Below are 21,063 nucleotides of genomic sequence, written 5' to 3'. Positions count from 1 at the left end.
ACTGCTGATGGTCTGTTGACCTCATGTAAAGTTGAGAACCTACAAAGGAGTTTAGATTGAAAACTGTAGTAATAAATGAAAGGCTCAAGATAGATGGAAGATGCACTTAAAACTATCTTCTAGTACATTAATTATCTGTAGTGTGGTGCTGCAATTACACCTTTAACTGCGAAAGCACATCAAAACATCATATAACCAGATTGTGAAGCAGACGCCAATGAACACATTTAATTCAGAACATCTGGAATTATAAATTAAAAATATATTTATGATACATTATTATATAGGAGTTTGACAAATCTACTTGTCATATACCTGAATATGGACCCATTTGCAATGTTGCTGTACACTGTAACGATGCATTTATATGTCAAACATATTCAGATTGTTTATGATATTACATCTAGCAGTAAGCATGTGTGATTAATTTACAAAAACACACTAGAAATGTTTTAAATATATTCTACAGAACCATCCCAAAAACATTTATGATGTCACGGGCCCTAGTCAGCTAAAATTGTATAATATTTATCGTACGTTTTAAATATTGCCTTAAATAGTTGAATGTTGTTTTTCGGTGAAGAGATGTGTACACCAGCCCAGAAGACGAAATATCTGAAACAAAAAAGTTATCATGGAAATATTACAATGGATGTCAATATCTATAAAGTGAAATTATACCAGAATTAAAGAGGAACATGTATAGCAACTAGAGATAGTGGAATATCTTAGGAAAGGCACAAAGTTCAGAAAACCTCAGATTCAGTACCAAGTGTTCCAAACCCCTTTTCAATCAATCAAATCAATCAGCATTTTAAAGCGCGCTACTCACCCGTAGGGTCTGATGGTGCAGTGGGGTAGGTCTCAATGTTTTTTGATTTGAAAGATGTAGGAATTATTAGGTTAACTGTATTAATAATTTAAAAATGTAGACTTCTAGTTGAAAGAGAACAGAAATCATATTAATACAGTTTGTTTCTGGCATAGACCAAGTCAGCTTTTCACTAATCTCAGCTGACCATGATCAGCATGCATAAGCAATGTCAGAACATGTACCAGTGGCATAGAATATGTAAGCATTCAGCACCATTGATCAATTACATCTCACAGGCAATTCAGTCCAAGCACCAAGAAGCTCTTCATCTCTCACTGTGTTATATATTTCTCCACCGACCCCACTTCGTCCTCCTCTTCTTTGTTTACCAGCCACCTCAGACATCACAAATTGCAACTTGCTTCTCTATCTTCACTTTGAAGGTTGATATTTTTGTTTCCTGGTTAGGCTATGAAAATGTATTTCCACTGTGAGGATGTGGCCTGTATATAGCACAGCAGAGAACTGCACTGGGACCAGAACACTCGATGTGTGATTGGAAGACTAACTGGTCTCCAAGAGTGAAAGTGGTGTATTACTACATTATGGTGTGGTCATTTTTAAAGGTGACATGCAGGTGGCCACCATCAGGCATAATCCACTTGTCTCGAGAATTCCCAATCCAGGGGGAAAATGCTCAATCTATCTTTACGCAGTTGACATTTTGCTCACTCTCATGGACCTTCTGCGCTTGCTCCCAACTCTCGGGGCAAATCTCGAAGAGTTTGAAGAGCTGTGGGATTACAAAGTGAACTGGTGTGCCATTAATAACTAAAATGAGATTTATGAATCAGAACTGGAAAAATTAGATATATTTGGCTGTTAGTCGTATAGTGTATTAATAATGTGTAATACTGAAGGGAGGTGCAACCGACTCAGTTTGCTATGTTATGAAAAATTGCACTGGTTCAGGAAGAAAATATTTTTTTACTGCCTTTGGGCGGTGCAAATGGTTTGTTTCACAGGTAGGTGTGTGTACGTGCAATGTTGAGAAAAATTTAGAGCGTGTATGGAGTGCCACTGAGAAATATATACATTACTTTAACCTGTGGTAATTAGAGAGAGAGAGAGAGAGAATATATTTATTATATGTCTCATACCTTCTGACCTCTTATGGTAGTGTTCTGAGGTGGCTCTGGCAGCCTGCTATATTTAACCAAACATCCTTGGATCTACAAAGAGACGTAGACACACTTTGAGAGCTGTGTAATTGTGTTCGTGGGCGGTTGGCTGCAGGGTCTGGCCTGCAGAAAAGTCCTGACGCCATCCTCACAGGTAGCCAACCCCATACTGTGGATAGGCCAACCCCCCAAAGGTAGCCAACTGTAATATTGTGGGCCCTAGGCCCACATGCTGTGACAAAGAACAACACAGACACTACTTTTTAGGTTAGTCAACTGGCCCGAGCACATGCACTCGGGCCACTTTATTGGCAGGGTCACCTGACCGGTGACGCCTGTGGTGGATGGGTGTGGGGTGGATGTGAAGTCCAGCCCTATAGGGGTGGCTTGGTAGCAAACACTAGAATGTGTCCTGGAGAACACTACATTCCTCCCAAACTTTATTGAAAATTAAAAACAAAGTCCAACCTATATAAAAAACAAAATAACTAAAAACCAACATCAGTCTCTCAGCCTCAAGAGGCAGTCAACAGGTGCAGCTGGGAGCACCCGGGCATCTCCGTATAAGTCCATGGTTTAACCAGCTACTGCTGGGCACAAACAATGTGTGGACGGAGTCCGGACTCAGTGACAGCCAGTTGGTCACTCGTGGTGAGGCTGTTGGTGTAAACAGTTCAACTTGTTCAAACTTGGTGCATCAGGAGCGTTGGTGGAGTCCACTGCAAATATACTTTGTGAGGCATCCTGACTTCATGAAGCCCAGTCCCTCAAAGACTGTGAAGGCAATTGTGGTGATGTGATGTCCTCCTCTGAAGCCCTGGTGTGTACTGATACCTTGTTGGTGGAGCAGCTTCCAGACCACCTCTTGTTACGGATTCCTCATTCAGATTTTTCCCTGAGGCCATTTCAATGAGCTGCAATGGGACGGGCGTGGACTGTGCTGGGCTACATGTGGGCCATCTGCAGGCCGCTGCAGGGTCTCTGACAAGAGCCATAGCCAAGTCATTTGTGCAACCGCAAGGGTGGATGATACGTAGTCAGTGGGCTTGCCAACATGGACCAGATACAGGTGGGCTCTCACATAGTCTCTGGGCAGTTGGTCTCACACGTTGCCAGGAGTGCCTTGTTGGTCACTTGGTGTTTTGCAGAGTTATGATTCTATTCTGTTAAGATGCTCCTTCGTTGGATGCTGTGATGCAGATGGCAATGATGGTGTTTGCCGGTAGGTGCCTTGAATGACAGGTGTGGATGTTGCTGGGGTGAGGGTGAGTGGAGGGACTTCAGTGTGGGCAGTGCAGTCTTTCTTTTCCTCATGTACAGATGCTAGCAGTGATACCATCTGCTTCAAGCAGCCGGCGCCAGGTGGGTGGATGGTTGCACTGTGAAACACGGGGCTAGTACGTAGTTCATGCGTGCAGGCGGCTTACTGTTGGTACTGCCGTTGAGCTGTCTCCAGTGGGGTCAATGCACCCGACTGGCTGGCTTGTCTGTTGGTGCACTCTTTAGAGTTGGCACGTGTTCTCCATCTCTCCACTGTGAGATCTTCTGGTCTTCTCCATCCGTGGTCACCAGGTGTTCCAGTGTGGTGGTTCTGTCACAAGATCTTCTTTCCTCTCGTTTTCTTTCCTTTGTGACATGGCATTGTGCCACGGTCACATCTTGTTCACTGTGGTGTGGCTTCTGGCCACATGTCTTCCTTTTTGTAGGGACCTCTTGCAGGTCTGGTTCTGTCAGTTAGCCCCACTTACTTGCTGAGGTGTGGTGCACTCAGACAACCTCTAAATGGCACTGCAGGCATTTATTTCGATGTCGAGGCAGCTTTCCTGGAGCTTCAGGTTGTTTTGCAAAGGATGGTGTCACAGGAGCTTGTGCAGGGAAAACTGCCATGAAGGCGCAGCCACTCTCGTCTCAGGTAAATGCTGTTTTTCCGTTACAAAATGATTTACTTGTTCTTCCCCCCCCCCCAGGCCAAGGTGCAGTGAAGGAAAAACTATGGGTGGGTGGCGCTTTAGTCATTTGTACTGGTGCTTTTTTTCTTTTCTGCTTCTGAGCGCAGTCACCTCTGAGCCATGTTTTCACAGGTACTATGGGGCGTGCCGCTCATGCAGGCACTGTGCAAAGAGACACTGGGGGACCTAGGGTTAAGTGCCTTATTGGGCTGTATGTGCCGCTCTCCACATCTTTGCCTTTCCCGGCTAGCGACGGCCAGCGTTGCAACACATACATGATATGTTGAAGCCCGCTTTTTCGTTCGTGGTCGGCCATTCAGGGCAGCATGGCCAGTGGTGTCAGACACACTCACCGCCAATGTGATGTTGTGGGCACTAGGACCACATGCTGTGACAAACAAAGACACAGACACAACTTTTTAGGTTGGTCTACTGGTCCCAAGCACGTGCACACGGGCTGCTTTATTGGCAGGGTCACCTGACCTGTGACGCCTGTCTTGGATTGGTGTGGGGTGGGTGTGATGTCCAGCCCTATAGGGGTGGCTGGGTAGAAACCACTAGAATATGTCCTGGAGGACACTGCACCAACTTCGGCCATGTGCAGTGGGTGTTGCCACAGGCTAGGCCCTGTGGCTAATCCCTCCGTAGCCTGCCAGCCCAACCCCACGCACAGCCTTTGGCAATGTGGCACAGGGTTGGCCTTCGGGCCAGGCGACCTTTCTCCTGGGGCCAAAACATATATATTAGGAGCTGGAGGCATGCAGCCCTCCTTCCCAAGCCTCAATAGACCGTGAAGACATTATCCCAAGAGGCTACATTCAACAAAACAGTGGAGGGGAACTGCACAGCCCCCCTCCCAGAGCCTTACTAGGCCTGAGAACTCCATTCCGGGGTCAAACACAATTAAAAAAAGCGCAGGGGGTTGCATGGCCCTCCTCCCCAAGCATCATTAATCCCTGGAGACCACATCCTGAAGAGCCATAGCAAATTTAGAGAGAGGTGCCATGCAGCCCCCTCCCCGAGCCTTCTTGGGCCTGAGGGACTCTACACCCTGGGGCCAAAAACACTTATAAAGGGTAGAGCTCAACCACACTCCCTGAGCTCTGAGGACCCCATCTCCCAGGGACAGAGGTGGGTACTCCTGGGTCCACTAGGGGCACCCACATACCACATGGGGTTGTCACGAGGGGGAAGTCCGAGGGCCCACGTAGCACCAGTCAGTTCCTCGAATGGTGAGGGAGCTGCTTTGCTCCTGCCTGGAGAGAGCAGCTATTTATGCTTGCTCCCTCCAGGTGGGAGCAATATGTGTTCTCTATCAGTGTGTGCAGAGTAGCAGAACTCAAGTCTGCTCCCAGCCGGTAGGAGCATATTTAATCTTACATGTTTGCTCCCGTTTGATGGGAGATTTAAAAATGCTCCTGTCAGATGGGAGCAAAGGTATGCTTCCCTGCCTAGTGCAGGCAAGGAAAGTGCTGTGTCCCGGGGGTGCCCCCCACCTGGACACTCACTGAACCAGGCCCAGGGGATGTGCTCTCTGGAGCCTTTGAAGGCTCAGGGAGGGGGGCTGCATGCCCCCCTTCCCCTTTCATTTTTATTTCGGCCCCTGGGGATGAGATTACCAGAGCCTAAACAGGATGCACCCCATTCCTCTAGTAAATACATAAAGCCCCGAGATTTGGGATCCCTGGGACTGACATCAGCATTGGGATGAAGGCCCCTACTCTTAATTATTAAATATATCTGGCCCCAGGGGCTCGACGGATTGACGGATGGACAGACGGATGGATAGATGGATAGAATGGTGGCTGCCATTTTTTGTTTTTGCTGCAGTCCTGCAATGGACTTGCAGGATCTCTGAAAACCATGCTGATTTTTTTTATTTTTTTTATTTTACCCTTTGAGTGTGAAGGGTCCCGCTGTGTCTGCTCCACAGGGCCTTGGGGGCAGGGTATCCCTACCATGCTTCCTTATATTTTTTTTGTTTAACTCCACGACAGGGGACTAAGGGCCATATGTGCCATGCTTTTTTTGTGGTTGCAAATAGTCCATTCAGGCCATTCGCGACCACAAAAATGCACTTTGGTATGTATGTATTCCAGTTTACGATTCAGTAACATGTTACCAAATCACAATTTGGTATTGTGTATACATACCAATTCAGTAAACTTAGGAAGGGACGTGTCAAGGGCGTCACTTCCTAATACCAAATCACAGCGGTATGTAGAAATGTTTAGTGGCCAAAATGTGGTCGCAAAACATTCGCACTTTACAACCTACTTCAACTAGGTGATAACCCATTCCCAAATGTGAAGGGGTTCCCAAGGGATCCCTTCCACTTTGTGAATGCATACAAAAGTTTTTTTTAAGAGCAGGCAGTGGTCCCATAAAAAACATAAAAAAAACTTTTTTTTTTTTTTTTTAAATGCAGCCCGTTTTCCTTTAAGGAAAAAGGGCTTGATTTTAAATAAGAAAAGATTGCTTTATTTAAAAGCAGTCACAGACATGGTGGCCTGCTGATCCCTGTGATTTTAGCATTTCCTAATGGGTCGCAAATTGTGACCTATCTCATGAATATTAATGAGGTAGGTCAATTTGCAAGCCATTGGGAAACTCTAAATGAAACTCCTGGAGTTTCATACATTCAAACAGCGATTACCTAATTGTGATTCACAGAACATCACAATTAGGTAATCACTATTCAAAATAATGATACACTTGGCCCCTAGTCCCTGATTCCTGTAATGGATTCCCGCAACGTTTTTCTAATGTTACTGGCAGCCAAACAGAGTGCTCACTTCTGCAGGAGTCCCACTCAAGGGCGAGATGGGACAAGGAAAAAAACAGTAACCTGGCCCATCAGAATGCCCAGTTTTTGAACTGGCACTCCCACGAGACTCTCACAGGAGCCCCTCGGACCCCAACGGGTAAGATTTAAAAATATATTTGTACTGAACATATTTACAACAAATCACAAAAATCACAACCTGTGGACCAAGATCTAGCATCCCTATGTGAAGTGGGGTTTGTAAACAACCATTTCAGCTGTGGCAGTTTGTAGTTGGAAGCAATCGGATCTGCAGTCATACTCAACGGTAATCAACAGAAACCATGTCTCCAGTTTCCACTCCTCGCTGCAATTCATCATCCAGTTTAGCTTTCATAATAGCAACGTTTCCCATTACCCTCTGTTATTTTTTCTTGTCTTTGTGGTCCATTTTATGTGCTAACCGCACTTGACCTTTTCCAAACCATGCCATATTAGAAGTAACGAAGCGTAAAACGTCTCGTACAAAGATGTTCCCATTTCACGCATGTCCAGGCACCTGCCAGTACAGCCAGTGACAGGAGAGGCGCCGTCCATAGCCTCTGATCGTCTCTGATTGGAAACTAGGTTGGGAGGGACGAAAGGCACTTTAAAATGCGGAAGATGAGAAGTGCCATTACTGGGAGTTCCAAAGTAGAGGAAAGGTGACAAGTGTGGTGGAATGGCGATTGTATATCATTGGCGGAAGACAACAGACACAGGCACGTGTGCGCATCGGCAGCACAGGTGCTGGTTACGGGGGCGCAGGTACGAGGGCTGAGAACCGAACCACTTTTCCACACTTCTTGGAATGCAAGCATGGAACGCTATTCAGGCTCAGTTTAACGAGAACTGCTTTTTCAGTAATGTGGGTTCTCGGCTCTTTTCAGCGGTTGCTATGGTTCTGGTCCGTGCTCCTACAGATATTCTGTTTGACCTTGTGCAAGTTATTTTCGCGAACAATTTATGATGTTGCAAGAACTCTGCGGACCAGATGGCTGTCGGTGCCTGGATGGGAGTGGGGATGTCTTTGATGTGACCTGCTGTTGGTTGGTCTGTCATACTCATCATGTTATCTGCGACTGATGGTGATCATGTAATACGGGACTGTGATATTTATTATTGCCGGATTTTTAAAAAATATATTATTATACGTTTCTGGAATAAAGTGTTTTCTCATGAATTAAGTATCATGTTTAGTACTCATGGGCTTTTGGGGTGAGTGGGGGCGGTTCGCAACACAAACCATTGCAATAATTCAATGAAATGATTATTTGGCTCTTATTTAGCGTTTTGTCGTGTGGCCTTCATGCGTGCGTCACTAAAGTCAACATTGTCAGCATTGTGAGACAGTTCCCATTATTGCAGGACCGGTGTTTGTTTATCAAGTGTTATGACACGGTCACGTTCTAGGAAGGTATGTCTCGCTTTTCACTGACAGACATCAACCATTCCTTTACAAATATAACACCAGCAACCCATTTAAATTACAAAAAATGGCAGTCAGAGGAAGCAATGAATATGGACTGCTGGGTAAGTAGATAATCCTATGTGGACATCTGGACGAAAATCATGTGCTTCCTGTGTCTGAATACCTGCATAACCAGAAAGTTTGGGAAGCCTTGCCTCATTTACATCCAGTAAACTGAAGGTATCTCAGAACATATAAACACAGTCATCTTTCACCATCGCAGGGGCTCTCGGAGGAAGTTCAAAGGCAGCGTTGGTGCTGATTTGAGGTTGACAATTGACACTAAATTTGTGAATCAGCGTGTACAAATATGAATTTTGCACTGCTCATTGGAATTTTATGATATTTGCAACAAGATCCCTGTCAGTTTTTATCTGTTCTCAACATGTTAGCAAATAGCACTGGGTAAGTAACTTGAGCATGGGCAAATAGCACATGTGCTGTTAGTGCTTGGGCAAACACTAGAATCCAGTTTAAGGAGCACTTAGTGATTTGCATCCAAATCCTTAGCGGTGGCTTATTTTACAGCACTCAAATAAACTGGGCGCAAGATTTCAAGCAGAGATACCTTGATCTTGAACGTTATACAATTCAATGCACAAAACCTTGCAACTTGATCTGCATATCCATTTCCCATTGACACAAAATCTTGCGATTTCACATGAGCATTGCATTTCACCACGGCAATTTCAAGAGTTAACTGAATCGCGTGCAACAATTTCTTAATTCTTTCACCATTTTTCACTGGAGAACCAGAAGAGGTCATGAAACCCCTCTGGGACCATAGCTGGCTAAAATCATGGACAATCCCAAATCCTTTTCTGCTATTGGTATTGATAGTCACTTTCAATGTGTCAGTGGCATGGCATGCCCCAGTAAGAGCAATCAATTCAGCCACTTGAGCAGAGTATACCCTTTCAAGCCAAGATGCTTCTAGGATACCAGTGATTGTACACACAGCATATCCGGCTCTCAGTACTGTGCCATCCTTAACCTCTTTAGCTGTCAGTCTCACCAAGGGCTTGGAGATAATGGAGAAATTCGGGATCCACTGACTACAGTAGCCCACCATTTCTAGAAACATCCTGACATCTCTCCTGGATGTTGGGGGATTCATCTGTAATATGGCAGTCACTCTTTCCTTAGATATTATCCTCGACCCTTTCTCAATCAAATGGCCTAAATATTTCACCTCTTTCTGACAGTATTGCAGCTTCTTTGGGGACACCTTGTGTCCATTCTTTCCCAAGTGATTCAATAGGGCAATAGTATCGTACTTGCAATCATCTCTTGTTTTAGAGACAATCAACAAATCGTCAATGCACTGTACTAGAGTCGATTGGAAAGGCAGTTCCAATGACTCCAAAACTTTCTTCAGAATTTGGTTGAAGATAGATGGTGACTCCGAAAACCCCTGAGGGATCCGACACCAACTGTAGACCTTGTCTAGGAATTTGAAACTGAAGAGAAATTGGCTGTCCTCATGAAAAGGCACAGAAAAGAATGCTTGGGACAAGTCAACAACTGAGAACCATTCTGCGTAGCATGGAACTTGAAACATGATCACAGCTGGATTAGGCACTATCGGGCAGCACTTTACCACTATGTCATTAATCTTTCGTAAGTCTTGAACAATTCGGACTTTCCCACAGGGCTTTCTCAGACCCATTATAGGTGAGTTACATGGGCTGCTCATCACTTCCCTTAGAACTCCCTGCTTCACAAAGTCTGCAATTATCTGCGTCACCTGTATGAGAACGTCTTGTGCCATGTGGTACTGCGGTACCTGGGGAAACACAGCATTTGGCTTCACATCAACTTTGACTGGTTCTACTCCTTTTATCAATCCTACTTCCTTTCCTGTCAAGTCCCACACCTTCTCTGTGACTGTCCCTTGCAGGTCTGCGGGCAAATCAGTCATTGTGAACATTGGGAAGAAGCTTATCAAGGGGTACTCTTCATCTGTAGTCTCTGTTTCTGGCTCTGAAATCTGACCATCATCTCCCTCGTCATCACTGTTTGTCTGCACCTCTATTCCCCCATTCGAACAGGTGATAGAACACCTCGTCTTGCACAGTAAGGGGGTTATTACAACTTTGGAGGAGGTGTTAATCCGTCCCAAAAGTGACTGTAAAGTGACGGATATACCACCAGCCGTATTACGAGTTCCATAGGATATAATGGACTCGTAATACGGCTGGTGGTATATCAGTCACTTTACAGTCACTTTTGGGACGGATTAACACCTCCTCCAAAGTTGTAATAACCCCCTAAGTCTCTTCCCAGTAGGGACACGGGACTTGAATCACAGACTACAAACCTGTGCAATCCCTGAAAGGTACCAATTTCGACTTGAACCGGATCTGTGATCGGGTTGGTCAGGAGCTGGTTTGCCACTCCCACTACTTTTATTGTGCGTCCTGTAAGGGGTAATTTCGGAGCCTCTGCACTTCTGACGGTAGAGCGTGTGGCTCCTGTGTCAACCAAAAATTAGACCTTGTGACCCATCACCTTCCCTTGCACATAGGGTCCCCTCTGATCTACTTCTAGGGACGCTGCAAGCCTGCACTCCTCACTATCTGAACTGTCATCCAACCAATTATTGTTCATTCCATTCTCACCACACAATGGGAACTGTTGTACTGTGTTATTTTGACCCATTCCTTGACTTGTGACCTGTTGAGGAAGCATCACCTGTTGCTGTCCCATTGGCGCTAAGGGCAACTGCATTTAGTGTTTAGGTACCACTGGAACCTGCTGTTGTACTTGCGGCATCTGCACTGGTTGCATACGTGGCATATGTACCTGTTGAATGGGTTGAAGACCCTGCATTTGAACCATGTTATTCTGGAAATTTGGATTAGGACCCCTCATTCTTGGTCCTTTAACATTTTGAAATGCACGGACATCATTGCTTTGTTGAACAACACCCTCCTGCACCATCATCGGGCACTCCACTTCCAATGTCCCACGCCCCTGCACGCATGTCATGGTAACACCTTCTTCATTCCTTGCACGTCATTTTGTACCACAACAGTATTCAAATCTGGACCACGGTCCACAAAACCTCCTCGACCTCTGCCTCTCGTTTGCGGCTGAAACATTCTGTTTCCTTGCGGCTGTTGTACCATCTGTTGCACTCCGTTTCCCTGCATCCCTGCTTGCGCTGCCTTAATTTGCATCACCATCACGTCCTCCTTCAACTTTCTCTGCTTCAAGTCAATCTCATCACTACAGTATTTTGCATACTGTAACACCTCATCAATTGGCTTCGCTTGCCAGCAAATCAAATGATTCTTAATCATCTGGCTAATTTCTGGTCTCAGCCCTTCCACAAACCTGAACACAACGTGATTCATATCTTTCGGCTCTATGACCTCGGTACCACTGTAGTGCTTGAATGCATTCAACAACCTCTCATAGTAAGCATGTATCAACTCTTTGCCTTCTTGTGCCGTTCGATCAATCTTTTGCCAATCAATATTCTGCAGCAACACTTTCTGCTTCAAGAACTCAATTACCTTATAGTAATACTTCATTACCTCCGGAGCGGGTGCTCCGGTAGCCCTATCCCTTGCCGGTTCTGCAGTCGGCCAGTCAACACTTCTCTTGCACTCGAGCCACAAATCGGCAATGTATTCAAGTCTTCCCAAAGACACTTCACAAGCTTCACAAATCTATCTGTCTGCTGGTACCACTCTATCGGCTTCTCCCTCAGCCTGGGGAAATCATTGGTGAATGACAAAATGTCACCTCTAGACCACGGTACATGGACAAGAACCCCTCCAGCCGTCTCTCTCATGGGTAACATTTTTATGGTACCGGTATCTGCCACTGGTTTTGCCTGCTGCTCCAATCAGTCACTTTTCCTTTTATCTCTCTTCTTTGCCCATCTGCCTTCCCACTTCTCGAAAGCTCCTCAAACCTGCGCACTCTGTAGTATCTCCTTAAGGTGTGCCTTCATTCCAGTAGACTTCATGTGATCAAAATCTTTGGACTCAAAGTGTAATCGGTAACTCCTCTTCAGATGCTTAGTATTGTCTAAATCTATGCCATATTTGTCCGCTAGGTTTGCCAACCTTTGATGCACCTTACTCACTTCTTTAGTTATTTTCAGGCATTGATATCTCAATTCTGCTTCCGTGTATGACTCTAGCCTATTCACTCCCATGCTCCCTTCAACTAACTCGGCTGCTTCCATGCCCAACCTTACAAAATTCAGGTATTCCTCTCTCTCTGACCGCTCTGCTGTCGCAGGGGTAGTCTGCGGTGAATTCAGCTTGTCTAGCCATTCATTCAGTTGTTGCGCAGTCAGACCTTGCAGCAAAATATTTCCAGCCTGCATAATTGGTGGTTGTGACATGTTTGTACTGGGTATCTGTGGAGTTAGTAGTCCCAAACCAGCCTGTCTCATTGTCTCTAGAGGAACCCCAATCGGACTGAAGTCCAACAGGGACCTAGATCTCTCTGCTGTCTGTTCTCCCGGTGTCCTCTGTTGAGAGCTTCCTACGAACCCTCCTCTTATCATCTCTTGAGTCATTACCCCTTGGTCACATACACTAGGCGTTACCTGTGCATACAGAGGTACGGGTGGACGAACTGTAATCGGCAAAGATATAGCAGCTGGCACCTGCCTGTTTCCCAAACCATGGGGAGCATTAACTCCCATAGTCTGATTCATTACAGGTGCTGTGACTGACTGCGGTTCTGTGCTTGAAGTGTAATTTGGAACCATCTGTTGCTGCGGTTGATGCAGCAGAAGTGGAGTTGGCTCGATCTGTACTAATTTTGATCTCACATATGCCTGGTCAGGTAGCACCATCAAGCTCGTAGTGGTTTCTAATACTGGGACATCAGGGTAAAGCCTCTTAATTGGTGGTGGCTGCAACTGTGTCTGCATCCCTGACGCAGTGGATACGCTGACACTATTCTGCACTGGAGATGGTGTTGCAACAGCATTTACCTGTGCTGTATTCGCTGCTCCCTGATTCTATGTTGAATTTGCAGGACCTGCACTAGTACTTGGTCTGTTGTCATTCATGACATATGGCGGTGGACGATCATGTAACAACTGATTAAGGAACTCATCATCATCTGAGTCATCTGCATCTGCCCAAGACTTGTTATTCTCTTTCCCTCTACCAGAACCCTTGTCTGTTTTACAAGTGGCCTTTCTTCATTGTGTGTCGGCTTCTTGAGTGATTGCTGGAAACATCCTGACTCCATCTATTATTTCTCTTCTCCACATCCTAGCCTCCGCTAGCGTCTTTTCTGCTTTTCTTATTCTCCTCTCAAACGTTTGTTGCCTCTGTCGTATGGCCATTAATTCCCAAATTGCTAACGCCTCAAACTGTGCTGGCTTTGGAGGCGGATTCTGCTCATTTAACTCCTTCTACAAATTCTCTAGAACCCCTATGTTGAATGTCCCATTCTCTGGAAACGCCAAGCACCCGTCTTTCTCTGTTAGTTTGTACCATTGCTTTAGCCAAAGACATGGCGCGACTCCCTTCTCCTCCATCACGGCATAAGCCAGAGTGTCCTCTGGTGGTTTAGGCTCTGCCACACTCGCAGTAATTTACACATCTCCCCTCAAAGCGCTCTTTAAAGCCTTGAAGAACTTCATTTTGCGTCCCTTATTTCATTTGTAACTGAATCGGGAAGTGACTTTAGTTCCTAGAACACCCTTCTCCTACCTTCACAACCAATTGCCTCTCACGGACGGCTGCCAATCCGTGCGCGACCCTTCTCACTATCTGACCTATCCCAGCGCAGCTCCAATGACGTCACACCCACACACACTGCGGCTGACAAAGTCTTGCGGCTTGTCTTCCTCACTCCCTATTCACACAACCTAATGCAATATATTGCGAGCACTTTAACAACAAAACTCAAATTTGCCGGTTTACTACAGGAAGTGTAACACAATTGCTTCAGAACTTTACAGAGATTTCACTTGCTACTCTCTCCTTCTCAGATCCCGCACTCGCAAGCAAAATTTGACCCGCAAATTTCACTCTCGACTTGTCAATGGCTCGTCCTAGTGCACTTTAGAACTTACCAAATCTCCATCAAAGGTTTCATTCACCTACTTTCACGCCCAATTGACCTATTAAACCGTGCAAATTACAACATAAACCAAGTGTCTCATACACTTATCAGTATACTCCAGAGTCTTAGACCACGCAGGGTCCGTACATCACCAACAACCATGTGGACAATTTTTTGAGCACAAAGCGCCACACTCACATGAAGTTCGCCGACTTCCCTACTCTCATACTGCAGAGTACGCCCACTCCTACTAAATCATCACCTGGCCTAATATTCTTACAGACCTCACAATTCACGTGCGGTATGCATAAGCTGTGCAAGCGCAAATCCTACTTCACTCACACCATCACTAGAATGCCTAGAATACCTAGAACATACCCAACTCACTTCGGCAAGCTCCGGAGTCCCGGGAAAGTCATTTGGGGCTTAGGGGAACATCATCTCTCCAATTTGCATCATTTAAAAAACAATCCTAAACAATGGACCCTCGTCCTAGGGCCCCTGAGGGCCTAACCGTCCTCTGGTAGCAGAACTGAGAACGTGTCCCGCCCTAGGTAATTTACTTACTCTTTGGACTCTTTTTTAGGTCAGTGAATCTTTTGACCCTGCTTGGAGACACCTTAAGACGAGATACCTAATAAGCATATCAATCAATAGGTCAATAGCCTCATCAATATTCACAAGAGAAAATTAATCAAATTAGTTAAAGACATTAATAAGAATCCAAACTCACCCTGACCTTTCAGCCACGAATAACCACACTCGATTTAGTAAGGTTTATGAGATTTATTCCCTGTTGATTACAATCTAGTAGCACGTTTATTAGTCTCAACACCAGGAAACACATCAATAATGTCAAAATATGGCAACTTGAGTAAGATTTAAGCAAAGATTATAAACATCAGGACAAAACACTGCGTCAACATGGATCTTTTTAGCAGAGTATCATTAGCGCATCTATTCAACACAGCAAAGATTCATTCATTTTGTCTATTTACATTTGTTTAATGAACTCCTTAACTAACCTCAAATTAGCATCAGCATGTTGGGCTTCATGCAAAACAATTTAGTAACACAAATTTGGAAAATATCTAACTATGGTCTCTGTCAAAAGCAGTTGGTACCTAGAAAGGAAAGGCAAATCAGACAATTACAATTTCATTATCATATAGTTACCCTCCGTAATGGGTCAGCATACAGGGTCAGTCTTCGTCCTCAGGACAGTAGTTGATCCGCCATCAGCCAGGATAGAACAGCAAAGTCTCAGAAACTAGGACAGAAAGTTCTTCCCTCTTAAGGCGGAGAAGAAATAGATATCGGGCAAGGCAAAGTGAAGATGGTTTTGAAGAATAAAAGCAGCAAAGGTAAAGACAGAATGCCAGAGTAACAGCAGGGGTGTCCCTCTAATGGCTGATGTCTCCTTGTGACACAACGTTAAATTGAATTTGCCAGACAAGTCTCTAATTTCCCATTGGTCAGTATTTGGTGCACCATTATCTCTATCCAATGATCCGTTGATTGCCTCACCAAAATGTTCACTTAAGACAGTTCTCATGCAGTTCATTGGCTCCTGTGATTTACGTCTTCATCAGGTGAGATGGCAGGTAAGAAAAGTTACACGCACAGCTTCAGTTAGTAGCTCCATTGTCTTTAACAGTTTAGGCGACCTTGTACATGTTGCGAATAACACTGTTGCATTCAGCAAGAATGTCTCCTTGAGCAAGTCGGGTCTCATGAGAAAGAATTTACTATGGTTACACACATCTCTAGCTTCTGGAAAAGTACAGCTTCATGTCCTTCAGGAAGACAGCACATTGCATGTTTAGAAAACACATTTAATATGAGGCCAGGCGGCTGGGCCCAGACTCTTACTAACTAAGATCTAATGATTAATTCAACAAAATCTTCACATATAACTCTTAATACTAGAACAGAATCATACATTAGTACATTAATATTTAATTATTAGTCAATTTCATTAATCATCGTATACATTGGTGGCCACACCCCGTGGGCGCATTTCAAACGCGTTCATTAGAAACATATTAATGTGTTTTATATGCAGCTTTATTACACATTATTTTGCAAGCAGTTCATGTTAAACTTTGATTATAAAAGCTACACTCCAACAACCCCATAACTGTATAGCTCTATGAAATCAGATTACAATTGCCATAATTCTCACACAGACGCATCCATTTTGGGTTGTGACTATTCTGGCCTAAACAAGTACATGACGTAGCTCTATTTTTACAACCATCACCCTCCCAAACCAGGATTAAAATACCCTAGTCTAAATAGTTCCTAATGTTATGTGTTCTCTTCACTCCAAAAAATTGAATTCCATTGCTCACCTTTAAAAACACGTTCTAAATATGTGTTGAAGCTAAAGACAGTCTATCAGTTATGCATGAACTATAACGTGGATTCATCATTGAAACAGGGGTAGGGGTTGATTACGAGTTTGATGAATGGGCAAGACTAATTTGATTTGTGCTTTTTGACTTGAAATATTTCTAGTATACTGGGACCTCATGCTGCAAGTATGCAGCATCATGCAACTTAAATCAGATACAGCCTCTGAGGTGGACCTTCTGAAGGAATTTAAGGTCCAAATCTCACCTCCTTGTATCCAACCACAGGTGACCATAAAATTCAGCTACAGAGGGTGACTAGATCCCGTTCAAATATATTAAAGGCACTTGGAAAGGTTCTCACTATTTTTCAGTATTTCTGACTTGCCAATTAATTTTTAAGATAACATTTTTAACTCTTATTTTTCACTTTGAATATTTTTTATTATGATCAGGTCCAATTAATTGTCTATGTTGGACTCTTACCATGAACATTGCATTCTCATCATGAATTATCATTAATGACATTGTTCAGCATTGTGTTTATTTATAAGATTTTGCTGGTCCTATTTTTATTCTTCCGTTAATTTTGAATTGTAATATTTATTCTATTTACTATCCGTGTTATCTTTCTGTTGTTTAGAACTTGTAAAACCACTATTAATATACTTTTTTCACTGCACCTTTTGCTCAAACTTGGTTTGGACATTGTACATTATTTATTAATTTAGATTTATTGCTGTAGATGTTTGCTTTTTTAGACTTAGCACCTGCATGCACTTTCTTTCAGTATTGTCCTGTTTCTTTTGACCCACAAGTGAGGGGGAGGCAATGTTGAACCCATTAAGCCTTGTGGAGTGGACTGGACAGGAGTTCACTCATTCAGTGCTGCTCTACACTCAAGCCACTTTCTCTCCCTACTCAGCTAATATTTCCACATTCATGGATAGTCTCTACACTAACCAATTACTTGCTTGAACAGTACAAGTAAATACCCTAACTCAGGCACATGAAACATGGTTACATAACTGAACATACGTCTTTATAGTAAGGGGTAGTACTTGATTTGATGCAAAATTATATTTCCTTTTCATTACTAAAGAAAAAAACAACCACATTTCTTCTAATTTCTTACAGGTTTGCAATGGTATAGAACAGCCCAGGAAGCAGCAGCGGTCAGACCTCAATGGACCGATTGAGAATAATAATGTCTCTGAGGTAAGTATGTAGTGTTTTATTAATTTGTTAATGACATTACATTAGCTTTTTATCTCTTTTGACATGTTAGTCATACATTACTTTTATTTTATATTTCTTCAGACATAAATTATTTAACCTGGTTCAGCGTTACCACACACAAGCTCTTAGATTGCTATTAAAATGAATGAACGGACAATTGACAGGATTTTATAGAGCGCAACTGTCACTCCCAAGGGATCATCCTGGCTCTGTATGAGCAGTTGCCGTGGTTAGTGAGTGAGAAAGAGCCCTAACTCAGACCATTTAAGTGTAGCAAAGTGCATCTGATAAACCAAATATCCAGGTTTTCAGATGTTTTCTGAACCTGTCCTCAGATTCACTTATTTGAAGATAAGTGGGAAAGTAAGTCTAGCTTCTCAGACCATGAACAATTGACATCCTTTGGTTTTGAGTTTACATGTAAGAACCTTGCTAAGGTTAGCCTTTAATGGGTGCACAGGGACACAATGGGAAAATCTCCAAAATTTGTGTTCTGGTCCCAAGGCTCTGTAGGCTCTGAACGCTATAAGGAGGATTGTGAATAAAACTCTTATATGAACTGGTAACCAGTGTAACAATCTTAGAGCTCCAGATGCTGAAGCTAGATGGGTGTGGGGGGGGTTCAGAACCAAACTTGGTGCAGCATTCTGGACTACCTGAAGCTTTTGGATAGGAGGCCTGGAAGATCCAGCGTACAAGCTTTTACAGTAGTCCAGCATTGATGTTATTAAAGCTGTAACAACTGTTTTCGTGGCTGCAAGAGGAAGTAACTCCAAAAATGTTTTCAGGGTCCTCAAAAGGCCAAAACAAGTAACAGCCACCAACGTTGCTTGTAGCAAAAAAGAAAGAGCTGAGTCAAATTGAACTCCCAAGTTTCTGGCTACCTGAACTTGAGTGGGAGGAGACAGGGTGGAAATAGAAGTAGGCCACCAGAGGATAGTATCAAAGGAACTGGAGCTTCCAAAGAGCATTATCTCAATTTTGTCGATTTTGCATTTGAGGTGGTAAGCTTGCATCCACCGAATAATTTTGGTCATACAATGTTTGAAATTAAGCTCAGAGCCCAAATAAGTCTTATCTAAGGGCAGCATAAGTTGCTCATCACCAGCATAGGAAGCACCATTAATATCAAAAGATGAGATTAAAGTGATTAAGGGGGCCATACACATGTTAAATAATGCTGGTCTCATTGAGGAGCTCTAAGGCACCCCTGAATTTAACGATATTTCTGGAGGGGAAAAAGGATCCTAATATAGGTTTGTCTTCGATTGGACAGAAATGATTTAACCAAGCCAGGGCCAAATGAGAAATGCCACAATCCTGAGGTCATTGCAGCAGTATGTCATTTGAAATAGTGTCAAACGCAGCGGATGAATCTAATAACTCCAGCACTGCATTTTTTCCCAAGTACAATGTCATTTTGGGCATGTGAGATGTTTCCAACAATGTGGTCTGAGTATTAAGTTTAAGGTACAAGCCCGATTGTTTTGGGTTCAAGATACTAGCTTGTTATAAGAACATCTTAACTTATGAATTGACCAGTTATTCAAGCATTTTACTTATAGCTCGTAGTAGGGAAATGGGCTGAAGGTTAGACAATATTGTAAGATCATTTAATTGTTTTTTGGGAAGAGGCTATACTATTGCTAGTTTCCAATCATCAGAAACTGTAGCCGACAACAGAGAAGAGTTCAAAATATAATTGATAAGTGGGTTAATATAATCTACCACTTTATGAGGAATGCGGGGGGGGGGTCAAGAGTCCAAAGGAGATCACGAATTACATGACAGAATTGTTTGGCGGGATTGAGCAAGGGTGATTTCTTGAAAGGATTGCTGCGAGAATCCTAAGTGTAGAGGATCACTGCTTGAGGGATTCTCCTGGGGCGGCAGATTATTAAATGCTAATTGAATCAATTGTATTTTATCATCAAAGTAATCAGAGATTTTATTACATAAGGATTGTGAGGATAGTATCTCCCTACCAGTTGCAGTTGGTTGCAGAAATTAATTAACAATTTTTAAAATAGTGCTCTCGTTGGCTTGGATGTTGTCGATCTGTGAGGCAAAATATAGTCTTTTGGCTCATGATAGATTTTCAGGGCTTTTTTCAACACAGGTCCTCCGTCAGGTAAGCCTTTCTCCAATTCCGTTCAAGATATTTACTATTACGATGTAACTCAGCTAAAAACTGGTAGGACCTAGGGGCTGATGGTAGATATCTTATTTTCTGTTTTAGAGGGACTAAGGGAACACATGTATTAATAACTTCAGAAACCCAGTAATTAAAAGTAAATTAATTTGCTGTTACATTTCCTACTAAATTTGGGTTATTTGTGGAAAACTCAATTGTCAGCTTAGGGTTGGAAAGAAATTTAGTCCATTGGTGGACTACATTGGGACAGGACTTAGGCATACTGTTTGTGGCTTTGAATTAAAATATGATCTGACCAGGTCTGTCTACCAGAGGGGTCGATAATTAGGTTCCCACTACCTGTAAAGACTCCATCCAAGGTGTGCCCGCTGTTATGAGTAGGTGCAGTAACCGAATGTCGTAAGCCAAGCGAACCTGGAGTTTCAATGAAATTAGACACCTCTGCTCTTGAGTTAGATTCTAAATGGAAACTGAAGTCTCAAAGTAATGTGAAGTTCACGTAACATAAGGTGGGTGGAGCAATGGCATCCCCAAGGGTGATTAAAAAGCTACCACAATTCCCGGGTGGGGGACGATACACCAGACTGCCTGCAAGGGAAGAGGTGGGGCTAAGCTTAATACATAATCCAAGGCATTCTGCTCCCACTAAGGTCTCTAATTCAAAGGTCTGGCATTGAAACAAATCCAGGAGGAAAATTGCGAGCCCCCCCCACCTCGCCCGATTAGGCCTATCTTTCCTAATGATTGTGTAACCAGGGGGTAGTGCTTGCACAATGTCAGGGTTAAAGCAATCATTTAGCCATGATTCTGTAATAAACAGACAGTCCAGCTGGGTCTCAATAAGTAACTCATCAATGTCTTGTGAATGTTTACTTAGTGAGTGTGCATTAATGAGTCCCCCCAGGAGAATATATTTACTCTAGTTATGGGGAAATATTATCCCCAGCCTCAAAATCCATCCCAAAGCTCTCTCTGCATTTAATACAGGAAATTGGTCCTTGAAATAACTCTGGGGAAAAGTCAAATCACACCCTTTTACCCTATCTCTG

The 21,063-nt window shown here is 43.5% G+C and overlaps 1 protein-coding gene across 7 annotated transcripts in view; it reads left to right on the top strand.

Annotated features, from left to right (window-relative positions):
* The window catches only part of APBA2 (amyloid beta precursor protein binding family A member 2), a 1,150,852-nt gene that overhangs the window by 636,564 nt on the left and 493,225 nt on the right, over positions 1 to 21,063 (top strand). For all 7 annotated transcript variants that reach the window (XM_069222387.1, XM_069222383.1, XM_069222388.1 and 4 more), the window contains one exon: positions 17,758 to 17,838. In XM_069222387.1, the coding sequence (XP_069078488.1) occupies positions 17,758 to 17,838 (81 nt within the window). The remainder of the gene's footprint in view (positions 1 to 17,757; positions 17,839 to 21,063) is intronic.

The sequence above is a fragment of the Pleurodeles waltl genome, chromosome 3_1 (assembly GCF_031143425.1).
Source record: "Pleurodeles waltl isolate 20211129_DDA chromosome 3_1, aPleWal1.hap1.20221129, whole genome shotgun sequence".
NCBI lineage: Eukaryota > Metazoa > Chordata > Amphibia > Caudata > Salamandridae > Pleurodeles > Pleurodeles waltl.
This window is presented reverse-complemented; position numbering and strand designations above follow the sequence as displayed.